This window comes from Rhinocladiella mackenziei, assembly GCF_000835555.1.
Source record: "Rhinocladiella mackenziei CBS 650.93 unplaced genomic scaffold supercont1.5, whole genome shotgun sequence".
Taxonomy (NCBI): domain Eukaryota; kingdom Fungi; phylum Ascomycota; class Eurotiomycetes; order Chaetothyriales; family Herpotrichiellaceae; genus Rhinocladiella; species Rhinocladiella mackenziei.
The window spans coordinates 940602-957258 of NW_013550600.1; the positions used below are offsets into that span (position 1 = coordinate 940602).

Below are 16657 nucleotides of genomic sequence, written 5' to 3' on the forward strand. Positions count from 1 at the left end.
CGACCAAAGTTTAACTCGCCGTAAGAGCGGCAACGGCCTCTGCTCCATCGGGCTGAGGAGTATTGGCAGAACCATTCGTGGTCGGTGCACCAGTGGCCGGCGCAATGTTGAAGTCCTTGGGCTTGCTGGCTGCCGCCATCTGCCATGCCGGAATGACCGCTTTGCTGCCGGATGTCGCAAATGCTGATGCGGATGCGGGCCGAGAAGCGGCCGTCGAAGCAGGCACCGACGCAGACGGGGGATGTGAAGTCGTGGGGTTTGTGAAAGATGGGGTTGGTCGCGGTCCATTGACGTTACTGCCGCTGCTGCTCGGTCCGGTCTCGGTCGATGGGGTCGCTGCTGTATTGTTTGTACTTGGGAGGGTACCGGGCTGCGTACGAGGGATTCCCTGACCGGCCACTCCCAAACTGCTAGATCCACCCATGCGATTTCCCATCAGCATCTTCAAGCTACCCAATTCAGTGCTGAGCTCTTTCAATTGCCTCTCGCTCGCATCCCTGACACTGTCGATCGACCTGGGCAGACTGTCCTTCATGGTCTTAATCTCGGCTTCCATCCGTCGCGCGTCATCTTCCCGTCTCATGTTCGCCGCCTTCAGCTCCGCCACGACGGTCTCGATATCGGTGATGGCATGATCCAGCCTTTCTGTCCGAGCTTCTTCCGCCTCCTTCAGAGCCGCAGTGTCTGATGATAATGTGTCGAGCAGTGCAAATGCCTTGTTGAACTGCTCGTCAATGGCAGCCTTATCTTGTTCTAGTTGTGGTGGTGTTGGCGGTGCGATCAGTGGCTTAATGTATCTCTGCGCCAGTACGTAGAGGCCGTAGCTGGCACCACCGACAACCGTGGCCATGATGAACCAATCCCGCCAGTCTCGTCTCGGAGGCTCTGGAGGTGGAGGTGGTTGCCATTCACCATATGGGTTGTAAGGATATGGATATCTTGGACCCGGCGGTCCTCGGATCTGTTGAGCAGACGGATAAGAGGGAGCATTTGGTGGAGGGGCCGGTTGAGAAGGGTCGTTGGCGGCTCGCGCCAGAGACAAGTCGATCTCTTCCTGCGTTAGATTCTTCGACTTCAAGAACTCAATCCTTTTGTCTAGAGGAGCGGACGCGACCGAAGGATCTTGAAGGAAGGTGACAGCGGACGAGACAAGGTCTTCGCGTGGTGCCATGGTCGGTGACTATACCGATAAGTCCGGACTCAACGCTATTCGACGTCTTTGTCGTCTCTCGACGGGTCCTGGGAGTATTCAGCGACACGATGACGACGGTGAATCTGATGGAAATACAGAGGCTAGCAGGAAGAAAGACGACCAAATCCACGGCGCTTTGATACGTTGGCCAGCCATCTTTTGGCATTTGCCGAGAAGAACGTCCAGCCGAGGCTTGTGGTCACGTGGTCACAGCTGAGCCCGTCGCCGTGGTGACGCGTAAGTCAACACCATCGCATCCCTGCTCACGTCCTCCCCCGACGTCGCGTTCGCAATTAATATCAACCGTTCCGGCTTGATTCAAGAACACGTCGCATTTGGCCACATAGTACCGCAGAACCTCGATCCGCGTCGAACACTCACCCGACGCCATGTCGCAACCTCCAGGCTTGTTCAGCGTACGCCGCCCTCGAGAAACCTTGGGCAATATCCAGAACTTCTCAGGGATCCCACAACCTGCTTCGGCCATAAAGCGCGTCTCTTCAAGCAATGAACTTCGAAACGCGCCTTATACCGCCTCCCACGTTCGATCGACTTCGATCAATCAGACCATTCAGCGCCCTGCGCAACCCATTTTCCAGCGGTCCTCTTCTGGTGGCAATCTCGCAGACATGGGTATGTCAACCGCTCGAAGGTCAGCCTCAAACAATATTTTCGGGAGTGCCCACACCAGTCGACAAAGTCTCGCTCCAAACCAGCTGTTCGGCTCGCAGACACCTGCTTCTCATAGCCTCCAGCGAAGAAGCAGCATCTTCTCTCGGCCTTCGGGTCATGGACCTACTGCGCATCAGTCGTTCTTTTCACAGCCACCGGCCCCAGCAGGCGCGCCGAAAGACCCGAGACCATTGAGAGACGCGTCGTACAGAGCACGACTGAGCCAGGAACTGTTGGATTATCTGACGCAAAACAATTTTGAGCTAGAAATGAAGCATTCGTTGACACAAAATTCCGTCAAATCGCCAACGCAAAAAGACTTCACATTTATGTTCCAGTGGTTGTACAGGCGGATCGATCCGGGGTACAAATTTCAAAAGGGCATTGATAGCGAAGTCCCTCCGATCATGAAGCAGTTGAGATATCCTTACGAAAGAGACATCACCAAATCGCATCTTGTGGCTGTGGGGGGTCAGAATTGGCCTCGATTTCTCGGACTACTCCACTGGATGATGCAACTCGCGCAGATGCTGGATAACTTCACACGAGGCGCCTACGACGATGCCTGTGCCGAAGCGGGAGTGGACGTCGCCAGCGACCGAATCGTCTTCAGATTTCTGTTCGGTGCCTACCAGGATTGGCTCCAAATGGGACCCGAAGATGACGAAGAAAGTGAGCAGGCAGCCTTGCAGCCACATGTTCAAGCGATGACGGACGAGTTTGAACGGATCAACGCGAAGCATGCGGAGGAACTGAAAATGTATGAAGCAGAGCATGAGGCTTTGAAGGCCCAGATCGAAGAGTTTGAGCGCCATGCACCCGATATCGCCAAGCTTGACAAGCACTTCAAAATCCTGGAAGACGACAAGAAGAAATTCGAGGAATACAACGCCAATGTCCACGCCAAAATTGAAAAGTACGACTCGAGGATTAAGATTTTGGAAGCCGAAATCCAAAAGACGGAAGCGGACCTGCAAATGGTCGAACAAGACCGTCAAAACCTTCAACAATCTGTGGACCGACAAGGCCTCAACATCCAGGACATTGACCGAATGAATACGGAACGGGATCGATTGACCAAAAGCCACGAAGATGCACTGCTTGCGCTAGACGAGGTCAACAAGAAGGTCCTCGAGAAGGAAGTAGAAACGGCACGCAAACTAGAGGATCTCGAGGCCATCGTCAAACGGTACAATTCCCTCGGTTACCAAATGTCTCTCATCCCTTCGACGGCAGCCAACGCCAAAGGCGCTGATTATGAGCTGTCTCTCCATATCTCCGAAAGTAGTTTTTCATCGTCACAGAACAGACGTCGAGGATCCCCGGAATCTGACCGCCTCCTTGCCGATCACAATGTCGGCTACTCCCCAATGCATCTGTTGAACCTGGACCTCCGCGGAGCTGTGCGTAATGCATTCATTAGTCTGCGGAAAGAAATCAACGAACGCCGGAAAGCTGCGGCAGATGCCGATTTGAATGCTCGAGACTTCTTAGACAACATTTCCGAAGCTCTACACGAGAAGAACACCGAGATTGACAATCTTAATTATCGTGTCAATGAGGCCAGTCGCACATACGCCAGCCTGAAAGAGAGTTACAACACTGCACACACCCAGCAAACGAGTGCGATCGAAAAATTGGAAAAGGAGCTGGCGAGAATGCGAGAGGGCTTGGAGAGGGGCGTGGTGGAGCTTGAGCAGCGAGAAATGGAAGTGCAAGTTGCATGGGAGTCGATGCGAGAAGAAGCAGCTAGGGTGCGTGAAGAACTCCATTCAGGCATCGAACGATGTCTGGAAGACGTGATCCGATTCAAAGTCCATGTCCAGAAAGGTCTGGAGGAATTTGAAGGATGGGTTGGTGAAGAGGTAGAGGTTGAATTACTGGGTGACGAGGGGCGAGATCCAAGTTTAGAGGGAAAGGGAGGCCGCATTGACAGAGGCGATGACCGGGATGTATTTGATTGATTTGGATAATTAGATGTCGAATGTGTTTGTCTAGTGAGGAAATAATTGACCTCATTAGCTTGGGTATGACCTTGTTGCTCCAGGCACCTCATGTGCAAGGCTGCCGAGTAACGGGTGACGAGGCTACAAGCGCGCATACCCCTCCAACGGAGCCTCCCCCGAGAGTCCCCCTCTTGTCTTCTTAATCATTTCATAGCGCCATGAGCTCTTTGGAAGCCCTGGAACTCATCGAGCCTACGCGGGCACAGACTCATGAATCACAAGCGGCACAATTAGATGACAATCCACCACATGACGCTGTCTCCGTCGAGGATATCCCGCCCAACGGTGGCTATGGCTGGGTCTGTACGGCTTGTGTCTTTCTGATCAATGCCCACACATGGGGACTCAACAGTGTAAGTACGAGTATATCACTCAAGGGGGTTCTTAGACCTGACCACCGAAAGGCATGGGGTATTTTCCTAGCCTACTATCTGTCCCATTCCACCTTTGAAGACGCATCACATCTCGAGTACGCATTGATCGGTGGTCTTTCCATCTCCCAATCTCTGCTCAGCGCCCCCTTCGTGGCCACGTCGACGAGGCACTTCGGCACCCGAGGCACCCTTCTCATTGGCACTGTGTTGGTCTTTGCTGCCCTCTTTGGTGCCTCTTATGCAGCGGAGACATGGCATTTATTCCTCAGTCAGGGTGTGTGTTTCGGCTGGGCAATGGGCTTTCTCTACATTCCTGCCACTGCTGTCCTTCCCCAGTGGTTCTCCAGCCGACGAAGTTTGGCCATGGGGGTTGCCTCTTCTGGAGCTGGTTTGGGAGGACTAGCGTACAATCTTGCTGCTGGCCGTATCGTCGAAAGCCTGGGCGTCGACTGGGGATACCGTATATTGGCGTTTTGCGGCCTAGCTGTCAACTTCATCTGCTCAATGTTGCTCAAAGATCGCAATAAGATCGTCCAGCCCTTGCAGAATGCGTTCAACTACCGTGAGTACGGACGCATCGAGGTCATGTTGGTCGTCATTTGGGGAGTTCTGACCGAATTGGGCTTCATCGCCTTGCTGTACTCACTTCCCAACTACGCCACGTCGATTGGCCTGACCCCGGGACAAGGATCTGTCGTCGGAGCCCTCCTCAACCTTGGACTTGGGATTGGACGTCCTGTTATTGGATACTACTCCGACGCCTTCGGACGCCTAAACATGGCCACTCTGATGACAGCACTCTCTGGTGTTCTGTGCCTTGCAATGTGGGTACCAGCCAAATCGTACGGCGTCCTCCTGGCTTTTGCTCTAACCTCCGGGTCAGTTTGTGGCATCTTTTGGAACACAGTCACTCCCGTCACTGCCGAAGTAGTAGGGTTGAAAAGACTCCCTTCTTCATTTGGAGTGATATGCCTGGCTCTAGTGGTCCCTTCCACTTTCGCTGAGCCGATTGCACTCGAGATGGTAGCGGCTTCTGGCTACCTGAGTTCTCAGATATTCGTGGGTTGCATGTTTCTCCTTGCCGCCACGAGCACGTGGGTCCTGCGATCATGGAAAATCCACGAAATTGAACACAAGGCTACCCGTGAAAGACAGTCGACGGAGCCAAATTCCGCCCGAAGGACAATGGAACATGGATTTTGGTTGACCCCGAGAAGACTTCTGTGGCTGGGTAGAGTGTAATCAGTCTCCTGATGTTCGCGAACACCAGCATCTGAAGTCGTGAATTGCTGTTAGCCATTACGACGAATTCTGGACGTTGGTATCTCATATATGATCAAGAGCGTCGAACATTCTGCAAAAGATAGGGGAACAGAACACTCTTGAAGTGCCTTGCCAGGAAGCATCCTTGCCGAAATTCCCAAGGCTTCAAAGTAGTCTCTGCCTGAGACTTTTCACACTGAGACACCACAGAGTCCTCCAACAATGGACAACGAGGATCCGTTCGTCGGGGGACTCTATCTCTGTTATCTACGGTCCTTCACGAGAAACACAGAATAAAGCAAAATTCTGAAACAGAACAATATCTTTGTAGGCTGTGCGAACACTGCTGGACCGAGACACACAACAGGACTCCTCAATATCCATCTATATGAATACCTCTTCCTCTTTTACACCTTCTCACTCATTCGTAGGTCTCTCAACAAGTTTTGCAATACACTCTTCATTTTGGTCCCCATATATATGATTCTTTCAGCCGTCGCTATCCAATATATTGGGTCTTCCCAACCCCCCGCCAATGTAAAACGTCCTCCTATTCATCATAATCATCGAACACTGCATCATCTTACTCGTGGAGGCCGCTGATGCTGTTTACCTACCATGGGATACGGCAGTGGGCGGTTTACTGATACCCTCCTTGCTATTCATCATCCTCCTCGAACTCAGTTCTGTAATTCCCATATGTTCAACCTTTCCTCATGGCTTCACAAGAGATTTAGTGGCAAATCGACCGAATTGTACGCCATCATCTTCAACGAAGACGATGACAATGATGATAGGGATGGTGATGACGAGGAGTCCAAGGATGAAAGATCAAGAAGGAAGAGGACTAAGAGGACAAGGGCATCAAGGCCAACAAGGACAAAGTGCACGGGACACCAACACTTACGCCATGACCAGAATGATTCAGATTAGTTCCGCTACGGCCACCTCGGCCGTCGCAATGCCTGGGACTGAATTGACATTCCAACTCTGCCGTCCTCCGTACGACTCTTTGGTTCTCCGTCCCTAGGTTCTATCATTTTGTCAACTGCTTGTGTACTAGACAAATATAACGGCGGTGGCTTTCAAAAGTGTGGCGCATAAAGGACAGGACGGGGAGTTAGATTCGAACTCGAACTGGAACCCGAAATGGAACTGGAATTGGAGGACTCGTTCACTCACTCACGTGGGATATAAAGGTATCACGCGGCTGGATTTGGTGTCTTCATAGAACTTGTCCCGCTTCTTGGTCTGGGACTGAGCACGGAATTCTGAGACTAGGACCAGGAATGTCGATGGAAGAGCTCTACCAGGTGGTCAAAGCCGAGGTCGAATTCACAGCAGAACATTTTGGTCCTGGAAGGCCAGAGAAATCGTCTCAATTTGAAGGAGAAAAAATCTGGGTATCGGAATTCGTATCTTCAAATTATCTCCATGCCTCCATTCATCCTGTTCTTCTGAACTTCACCGGGTTTGTTTGCGTGGGGCTTGACTTATTGTTTCCAGAACGACTTTTTCAAACCCCGTGGCAGGCCGAGCAAGGAATCCGGCTCGCATTTACTGCCAATGTCTCCAAAACCATCTTCCTCACCACCTCCAAAGTCTTTTTTAACATCGCTGAATTCGACGCTGGCTATTCACACAAATCCACATCTTCACACCCCTCGTCGGAATAAAATCACCTGCCAATCAGGGTCATCCAAGGAGAAAGGAAATTCGTAAAAGCTCATGCTATTGTACTCGGTCGTTATAAGAAGGAACAAAAGTGATCCAGCCTGCTGACAAAGACGTAACACAACCGGCGAGAAATTCGATATCACTAGAAGGTGGAGCCAATTGAAGTGTCCGTTTTCCGGTTGAGGTCGACACGACGGGGTCGAAGGAACACTGAATTGCCCTTATTTAGTTCTCTTCCTCCCAGCCCCTTCAGAGCTCCCAAGGCAGATCCTCCTCTTCACATTTGACGCAAGTCAAATACCCCAATCCACCACCCATACCATCGGACAAAGTCCTCAAATCGAGCTCCAGACAATTCCTCGTCAGTGGCTTGACAATGTCTCGTGCGACATTTTTGATCTCGTCAATTTTTCGTTCGAAACGTCTCAAGTTATCCCGAGTATAGAGTGCCGCCGAGGAATTATGACCGGGCGGCTGAATCTTCAAGAATCGTTTGAGCTCATCATGTGGGAGGTAGGACTCGGGATCCAGAGACGCAATCATTCTGAAGATTCGTCCGGTCTTGACTGGCGGTGGTGGAGGGGGTGGGATCGGATTTGGGGCGAGAGTCCCTGGAGGGGGCGCTGGAGGTACATTCCCCTGCGCGTTTGCGCTCCCAGGCCGCGAATTCGATCCGTTTTTCAATATCCCTCTTACTTCGGGAGTGGTATTCTCTGCAAGCCACTGGCGCCAGAGACTCATTGCCAACCATCCAAGATAGTCGTTGGCGGGATTCACCCTCTCACCACGACTGGTTGAGAGAGTCAATCTGAATAATCTCGTTTCGACCTTCTGTTTCAATTCTTCGAGTTCGTCGACTTTATCTTCGATTAAGTCAATTACTGATTGCGGAACATCATAACCTCCTCCGGAATGGTCGGGGGATTTGATGTACGGTAACGCCGCGGGCCACTGCCCTACGACATGGGTCAGTGCTTCCGAGAAGATAATTCGGCTTCGCGCCAAGTAGCCCAACTTGAGATACGAAGGGGGATATTTGGCGATTTGCTTGAAGAGACGCGATGAAAAGCTGAGGAGATGGTGGTCGATTCGAGGTCCGACAACAGGGAGGGCATCGTACATGTCTGCAAGGCCAAGCAGAGCCTTACATTCTGAGTAAGCCGAGGCAATATTGGCCGAGTTGAGGATTGGTGGGTGGTTGTAAAAAATGCGAAATAAGTTATCATAGTCTCGGAGTAAAGGGTGGGTGAGAGCCGGGGCTGGAACTCCCAGCTGTGTCGTTGATTGAGATGCTGGGACATGATGAGAGAGTCTCAAGTTGGCCATGGAGCGAAAGAAAGACGAATGAGTTGGTTGAGGTTGAGGACGTTGTGGTGGTTGAGGAGGGGGCTGAGACGGCGTGAATAGGGTGCCTTCTGGTGTCCTTTGAACGAGGATCGGCTCGTCGTCGTCTTCAAGATTCTCCCAGTCCAGCTCATACCTCCATCTTCGCCTGACAGGCGCGGCCGCTATGGGATGATTTGTTGCTGGGGCTGGAGTAGAGCTCACTTGAGATGATTCTTCTCCAATCGCACTCAGGGCTTGCCCCGGTTGGGAAGAAGAGGCATGAGGTAGGGCCTGACCCCTCGACCATTCGTCACTGGTGCTTGCCTCAAAGAAGCCTGAAAACTGCGCCAATGTAAATCGGTGTAGGAGATATCTCTTCTCTTGCCCGTCACATGTCAATAATATCTCCACATCCCCCGACTGCGAGAAGAAGGGAAATTCATTCTGCGGTGTATGGACCGTGCCTCCGTAATGCGATCGACCTCGATGGTGATGTCTCGAACGGGACCGTGAAGCGACGGAGGGAGCGCCTCGAGAATGGCCTGCGACTTCGGCTCGCGATACCATTGGGACTGAAGGAACTGGGTTTGTTTGCTGAAGACTTTTGTGGAACAGTCTGGTTCATGTCATCCGGTCGTTCATCGTCTAGGAATCCGTAGAGGGTCTTTGGTCAGACCGTCTCTAAAGTCATGACCACATAGGGCCTCTTTCCACGTCGTCGCAGATGTTTTGGATGTATCACTATCCCTCACCGCTTGACACGTCTCGTCTGGAGAGGTTGCCTTGCAGGTTGCGCCCTGCGTAGTCGGGCGTCGAGGAGATTCAGAGAATGTTTCTTAGCGAAATACTGCGGGCTTCGTTCAAGCTTCAAGCAAGGAGGTCTCTTCGCGGCGTGCCCGGTAGTAGATCGAGGTAGAGGATGGAGTTTCGAACTTTTCAAGCGCCACGACGTTGAGTCAAAGTCTTCCAAACTCTCGCCCTCCATGGTGTTGTGGCCCGGCTACAGGTGCGGCTGGTGCCGTGGGACAACGGTGGCGCTGAGGAAAGCAGGCGAAGGCCATTTGGGATCTAGCTTGGATGCAGGTCCAGTCGAGCTCAGCCGATCTCAGCCAGTCATAACTCGACCTGAACCCTAAGCAACAATACGGCCAGGGTGTTTCCAGGTATGTTCCGGGTATATGTCTTTTCATTTGTGGGTGGTCAGGACGCTAAAGAGTGCGAAAACGGCCAACGGGTGGACGGCAATACAAGACCATTCAACCTTCAAGTTCAGTCAGTCTCTGTCAGAATTCACCTTGACCTGACTCTCTTCCGCGTTCAGGTCGAAAATATCCTATCTAGATCTTGGAGCCTTTCCTACAGATGCACACCTCAACCAGAAGGGGACTTCAGTATACTCATCACGGTCTTTCCGCACCAGATCGCCATGCTGTCCATCGCCCACAATCACAATGCTACGCTAAATTGGGTTCAAGAGGTAGAGAAAACACACACACTCTCACATACGTGGAATGCGCCCCTGTCTTTATCCGCATATGCATTTAGAAAACTGCAGTCAAGCCGCTCTTCGATTGTCGCTTGCTAAAGCGCTTTCTTCCTTTGAGCGACTCTGCATCCCCTCCAGAATGTTGCTTGTGCAGAATCCCTCGCCCGACATGGCTATGATTAGCAGGCTGGGGTTGGAGGTCGGTCGGTTGATCAATGGTACTCGCGTGACTAGATAAAGCCGAAGACGACAAATTCAGAGAGTCGTCGGTCGAATAATTGTTGTTCGAGTTTTGCGTTGCAATATCGCGAGCACGAACCAGTGCATCGAGCCACTCTTGGGCGGATACCGCCGTGGCCATTGGTTCATTGGAGGGAGGCTTCTGATCCTCAAAAACGTAATGTCTCTCGCGCTGTCTCAAAGTTAATCATCCCCGCTGTCCGGGAGTGGTATGTGAACTTACTGTATGGACGATCCACTGAGTCACCCCTTTGGAATCAGTTGCACTGGAAAACTCGGTTCCTGGCGACAGAAGGGAGATTTCTGATTTCGACTTCTTCTCTTCACCGCCGGCGGCGGCAATGATAATCCGAGCACTCGATGTGACCATGACAAGCCTCTGACGCTTCTTTGTGTTCGTTCCTCCAAAAAATCTCGACAACTTGCCACCAGTTTCGCTCCCATGTGGACTGTGAGTGTTGGGTGAAGACACCACCAACAAATTACCCAATTTGAGGATTCTCTCATTATTCCTCGTGAGAACGGGAGACCATTCAATATCGAGTTGACTCGGAGGAGGCAATTCAGTGATTACTCTCGGCTGGAGCTTTTGGTTGTTTGGCGGGAGCATGGTTGAATGAGTGCTATGGCCCGGAGCGATGTCGGGAGGAAAGCTGTCCGGCGCACTGCCGTCATTGAGCTTAATGGGGGGCGCCGGTGGAGAGACGTATGCCTTTAATCGTGGTGCCTTTTGCTGCCACAGACCTCGACCCCATTGAATTCCGGCGAAAAATTGGTGATTTTTGGCATGCTCGATCGACAATCGCCTTTGAGGGTCCAGGACGAGTAAACGCTCGACGAGATCTCGGGCCACTTCCGGAAATCCTCGGGGAAATTCGTAGTCCAGGTTCACGATCTTCTGGAAAGTATGATAGTCGTTGACGGCCTTGAACGGTGGCCTGCCTGCTAAGAGCTGGTAGATGATGCAACCAAATGCCCACAGATCACTGGCCTTGCACGCATTCTTGTCGGTCAGCAATTCCGGGCTCACATATTCCGCCGTGCCAACAAACGAATTGGCCCGGTTCCCGGTCGAGGTCGAATCGGGTTCAAACTCGACCCTTCCAGTAGCATCTTTTTTCTCGGGGAGAAGTTTCGCCGTCCCAAAATCGGTCACCTTGATATGTCTATTCTCATCAAGCAAGAGATTTTCCGGCTTCAAGTCCCTGTGTATGACGCCCCGGCTGTGCATATACTCGATCGTATCTAGTATCTGTGCACCATAAAATCGAGTGCATTCTTCATCAAATGTCGACATACGTTTGAGAACGCCCAGCAACTCACCACCAGGGCACAAATCAAGAACGAAATACAGTGATCTCTCGTCCTGGAAAGTGTAGTAGAGTCTCACCACACCCGGGTGGTCTGTCAGGCGATTGAGAGTGTCTTTCTCGATGTTGACATATTTGACCTTCTTCTCTTTGATGATATGTCTCTTGTCTAAGACCTTGATGGCGTAATCTTTCCCGCTCTGTCGATCCTGTGCCGCGAGCACAGTACTGTAAGAGCCTTCACCGAGTGTCTGTCCGAAATTGAAGTCCTTTACGCCTTTTTTGACAGCTTTTAAAACCGGTCGTCCCTCTGCATCGAATTCACGTTTCACCCCAACGGCTGCGCCACGTTCTTCCCAATCGTCGGCACTGGCCAGCGGACGGTCTTCGATGTTGTATGGCGAACTCGAGAGAGGCGTCTGGATTGATTTCGGAGTCGTGGAGAGTGGCGTGTTGCCAGTCGGTGCGCTTCCCATTCGATTCGAGGCCACACCGCGAGAGGTTCGGCGAGGCGGTAGGGGACCATTGCCCGAAGTATACGGTCCTTGTCCATACGCTCGTTCGGTATGAGCATCATCTCTTGAAGGCACTCCTGCCACATCTCCCATACCCGATCGTTTCGATGATGTCCGCTGGGGGAACCCTGACAAACCAGACCCATCCCTCGGCACTCTGTAAGAGCCTTGTCGAGAAACTCCATTACTGGCGGCACCGTTGACCGGCATCTGAGTATAGTAGGCAGAACCAGGTCGGGAGGCATTCGATCGAGGATCATGTAGATTTTGCGGCATCATCGTCGGGTATTGAGGGAATTGAGCTTGTTGTTGGTCTTGATAGGTATACGGGATATTCTGTCGTTGTGGGGGTCGATCCGCTGGGCGACTGTTCTGGGTAAACATTGGAGGTGGTTGAGAGGAAGGGGCCGACGATGCTACCGCGGGTGGTGGAATGTCTTCTGGGGTGGGATCAATTGGGGATACAGAACCATCGGTTTGCGGAGTTGCAGTTGAGACATAATCTGTCCTTCCATCGGCGTCGACTAATGGTGATATCCGTGGAAAGGATGCGGACGAAGGCTGGGCTCGTAATGGGGTATCAGGAGAGGCATCATCTGGATTCGCAATCCTCAGCGGACCAAGAGAGAGGTCAGCCATTATTGTCCAGGTTTGAGACTCGTGGACGGTGTGGCTTGGGTAGCAGGTCCAATGACGTCCCTTTTGGGTTTCGAGGGAGTCTTATGACGACGTATTGATTCAGAGCAGAGCTGCTCGATTCTTCATCGCTGCGGCATTGAGAGCGACAGTGGGATTAATCGGAGCGGACGTTGATCGTGCAGACCGAAGAGCAGGAAGGGTTGGGTCGAGGCGGACTTTGAGGTGTTTCGGGATCCCCTGTATCTAGCGTCGAAGAAGCAGGTTCGGGATGAGAGGACGCAGCTCGAAGGAGGTAGCGAACGTATGGATAGGAGTTGGATTAAAGATGGCAAGTAGTCAGTGAATGAGTGAGTGCAGGTAGCTGTAGGCGGACGATGTGGTGGCTGCGAGAAAATCCAAGATGGCGATGGTGACGGTGCAGTTAGAAATGATCAATCGAGAAGGCCGCCTCAATTAGCCTCGTCTCGTCTCGTCTCTAGCTTGCTCTCGTTTCTTCTTGTCATCTCGGACACTTAACGCCCAACGCCAAACGCCCGCGCCGCAGGCTCCGGGTTAGATCGACCCATGAACCTTGAAACTCTACCGAACATTCGCCTCCGTTCCTATCTGGACTCTCACGAGCTATTGACTGATGCAGCTCTGAACGTCCATCGAGACTCTCAATTGCGTTCCCGTCAATTGTGCTGAGAATAGATCAGCCGCAGATTAACAGTTTCATGTGAACCATCGAAAACTGGCCCACGCGGAAATGAACCTCCACCATTCCACCCCACCTTTACAATCCGTTCTTAGCTGCCCGGGGCACCCCGGTTTCTTCTTTCTACCGAAAAAGGAGTTGGGTAGGGGAAGAATATCTGCGCTCACAACGGCATCCCTAAGAACGAAACGAGGATGCGGTCGAAATTATCACCAATGCCCGCAGTCATATATATCAAGGTAAGGAGGATTGGGAGGGAGTGAAAACTCAGGGGTTGCTCTTGCAATTTACAATTGACTTCTAGGAGACTGTCGGGAAGAAGCCTACGTATCGATTGACCTCTTCATGACTTATATCGAGTGAACCAGCTAGTCTCGACGGGGGAACAATTCATTTCTATCAGCATCACGACATGATTCGCTTACCACCTACCAGCGTCTCCCTCTCGAAGAGTGATATCGATTTTCACCTGCGCCAAACCGAGATCTTCCATGGTTTCCTCAAGCAGAGTTTCAAGAAGTATAATATTACTCGTTACCTTACCAATTTCCAAAAGGCCATAGTGAAAGCAACAGGTCAAGATCAGAAAGCTTCACACTGACTATTTCCAGCACTATTGAATTGGGGTGTCGTCGACCTACGGATTCGAGTGGATGCACGCTAATGGAGAGCAAGAGCAAACCCTTAATCAGTCATCATCCTCGGAATCAATGAGAAGGTCCAGCCACGATTCAAGAATAGTTTCTGGTGACCTCTCCGTCGAAAATGAAAGATGTTCACGATCAACCTGCCATCTCCCCAGTATCCCTGGCCCCGTCTATGCACGAAGCTCTCTCCTACAGTTCGCAAAGGCTGTCTCTCCGGAAGATTCATCGATAGACATTGAGGAGGGAAAGCATGCTGCTGGCTCCATGATTGCTTCAAGTGCCGGAAGATACAGACGCCGGACTCCGAACAAGCCGAACCTGCCGCTGCTTCTTCATCACAAGACAACGTTCTTGAAGAGATGAATTGATTGTCAATAGAAGGCTCGCACCGTCAAAGAGACTCATCCATAGACTTTCTGATGGTATGCCTTTTACGCTACTATCACCACTTTCGACCACTCCGCGAGGCCATTCGCTACCTAGAGTAACCTGGGCGAATCCATCCTCGGATAGAAACGTTGGCGGCACTTCTGAAAGTCAGACCTGTACGACTCCAGTCCTGCCAATGGTGACATCTCTCCAGAATAGCGGCTTGCTTGACGATGTCAGATCTGGGGAAGGTCTTCTTAGTTCTCCTCTTCTAAATGCATCCCCATAGATGATCTTAGACAAACCGAAGTGTCTCCTAGTCCATCTGAGCTCCCGGTCACTCTGATTCCGATTCGAAGTGCTAATGCATTTCCTCGCACTGAATCACGACACCACAGGACATCGATATTTAGACAGCAACGCATTTTCAGTGTATAACAACTCCCTTCTCGCAGCTTCCCGACCCCCGACACCTGCTGATCTGACAACAAGACGACTGATTACCGAGCATGGTGCTGCCAACTCAGTAACGCCCGAATAATTCGTTCAGGAGCTCCCTCTGTTTTCGAATCTCGAAAGGAGTCGCTGGGATCGAATTTCAGGCGAATAGAGCCCTACTGTTCGCGCCGTTAGTCAGCGTGGAAGACGAAATGGGGAATCGTCGAGTAGCGTAACGGCCGAAGAGGTCAGGCTGCGAAGGATGAGGTTGAGGGATGAAGTATTACGTACTCAACAGGCAATTGAGGCTCAAAGAGTTCTTGGAGAGGACATCAACGATGATAGATTCCGAGCAGAAGCACTGCGCCAGACCCCAGAAGATATTTGGAAGGATGATCTTGACGCCGACAGGGTAGGAAGAGAGGACTTCGAAGCAGATGCTGAGGGTCGTCGGCAGAAATACAAGATTCGACGGCTAGGACGGCGCTGGTCCATGGCAACGGCTATGAATATAAGTAAGTGGTGTTGAATGTGGTATGGTTACTGACCTATCCAAGAAATGAAGTTTGCCCAACGCCACGAGATGTCTGTCACTTGCTTTTTGCTTTTTGGTCAGAAATTGGTTATTGGTTATTGGTCACTTCCAGGTTGTCATTCGTGTCCGCACGGAGTAAGACATGGGGATTCCAGAATCAATCAGAGAGCGCTCTATACCCACATACTTCGATCAACAGCTTCGCTGTCACCACTGATCTAACCTAGATGGAAATGGTTATGATCGCACCAGGTCTTCGTCAAGGAAGGCTTCCCACTCTCCGGGTCCACTCATCTACCATCTCTGTCCACCACCCACCGTCCACTGTCCACCTTCTAATGCCTGGGTAGTTGCCTTCAATACAGTTCATTCGACCATTTTTCATGCTCAGTCCGTGGTCAAATTCCGCCTTCCACTTCCGCTAAATTAGAGCCCTTGAACCGATAACTGACCCATAGGGTACTCAATTCGATGGGGACTCTGCTCAGGGCGCTTCGTTCGTTTTCTTCCCTTTCATCAAAGACCCCGACGTCGTCCCGATTTTGTGATTCATCGTCGAACGAAATTTTCTTTTTGATTCGTCGGCCAAAGCAAACATGGAGTATACATACTTTTCAGAACATCTGGAACCCTTTCCTGCTCTTTGCCTTGTCTCGTCTCAACGGACCAGGCATAACTTGAGCTGGACAAAAAATTTCGTCATCAAGCAAAGCAGGGTAACGTAGAGCAGACAAGGCGAGGTGGGTAGGAATGTGCTGATGCGGCAGCCGAACTCGCTGCTTCATCTGATCTTGTCTCGTCTTGTACTGTTTTGTCTTGTTACCGGCGAATGTCCGCGCCCGTCCCAATGCAAGGCCACGCAATTTGCTATTGGTTTCGATTTCAATGCTCCATTAGCTTTCCCTCTGACACACGTCTTTCCTTTTGCTCGAGGCGTACAATGCGTTTTTCGGGCCCTGCCCGAGAGTGCTGTGTGTGTCTCCCTCCGACTAGGCCGGGTGACGGGCTGGTTTCGGTCCGCGCGAACCGCGACATCGAGAAAGAAAGGTGTTATGCGTTCTTTTTTCCTTCGAAAATCAATGCTCCACCTCCTTTCGATTTACCTAGCTCTCTCGAACGCCGGAAGGTCCGCGAAGGAAAGAAAGTCTCGATAGGAAGTTAGATTTTGGGACCGTGTTCACTCATCAGACCTGCGGAGGACAGACTGTCGTTGGGAGTGACTTTTTCATTGTTCTTGTTCGGATCTCGTACTGATGTCGGACTTCCTATGC

General features: G+C 51.5%; 6 protein-coding genes across 6 annotated transcripts; 3 read left to right on the forward strand and 3 right to left on the reverse strand.

The window, feature by feature from the left end:
* Nucleotides 1–10: 10 nt before the first annotated feature.
* On the reverse strand, nucleotides 11–1171 carry Z518_06815 (uncharacterized protein; the record flags this gene model as incomplete). The annotated part of the gene is made up of 1 exon (XM_013414945.1): nucleotides 11–1171. One exon carries the CDS (start codon nucleotides 1169–1171, stop codon nucleotides 11–13), a length of 1161 nt encoding a protein of 386 aa, XP_013270399.1.
* A 410-nt stretch (nucleotides 1172–1581) lies between these two features.
* Z518_06816 (uncharacterized protein) lies at nucleotides 1582–3828 on the forward strand (the record flags this gene model as incomplete). Its single annotated transcript, XM_013414946.1, has 1 exon — nucleotides 1582–3828. The coding sequence occupies one exon, from the start codon at nucleotides 1582–1584 to the stop codon at nucleotides 3826–3828; it is 2247 nt and encodes a 748-aa protein (XP_013270400.1).
* Nucleotides 3829–4028: 200 nt separating this feature from the next.
* Nucleotides 4029–5486, forward strand: Z518_06817 (uncharacterized protein; the record flags this gene model as incomplete). Its single annotated transcript, XM_013414947.1, has 2 exons — nucleotides 4029–4223; nucleotides 4275–5486. 2 exons carry the CDS (start codon nucleotides 4029–4031, stop codon nucleotides 5484–5486), a joined length of 1407 nt encoding a protein of 468 aa, XP_013270401.1.
* A 1947-nt stretch (nucleotides 5487–7433) lies between these two features.
* On the reverse strand, nucleotides 7434–9077 carry Z518_06818 (uncharacterized protein; the record flags this gene model as incomplete). Its single annotated transcript, XM_013414948.1, has 1 exon — nucleotides 7434–9077. One exon carries the CDS (start codon nucleotides 9075–9077, stop codon nucleotides 7434–7436), a length of 1644 nt encoding a protein of 547 aa, XP_013270402.1.
* Nucleotides 9078–10051: 974 nt separating this feature from the next.
* Nucleotides 10052–12700, reverse strand: Z518_06819 (uncharacterized protein; the record flags this gene model as incomplete). The annotated part of the gene is made up of 2 exons (XM_013414949.1): nucleotides 10052–10408; nucleotides 10460–12700. 2 exons carry the CDS (start codon nucleotides 12698–12700, stop codon nucleotides 10052–10054), a joined length of 2598 nt encoding a protein of 865 aa, XP_013270403.1.
* Nucleotides 12701–15113: 2413 nt separating this feature from the next.
* Z518_06820 (uncharacterized protein) lies at nucleotides 15114–15613 on the forward strand (the record flags this gene model as incomplete). Its single annotated transcript, XM_013414950.1, has 2 exons — nucleotides 15114–15366; nucleotides 15468–15613. The coding sequence occupies 2 exons, from the start codon at nucleotides 15114–15116 to the stop codon at nucleotides 15611–15613; spliced, it is 399 nt and encodes a 132-aa protein (XP_013270404.1).
* Nucleotides 15614–16657: the final 1044 nt, after the last annotated feature.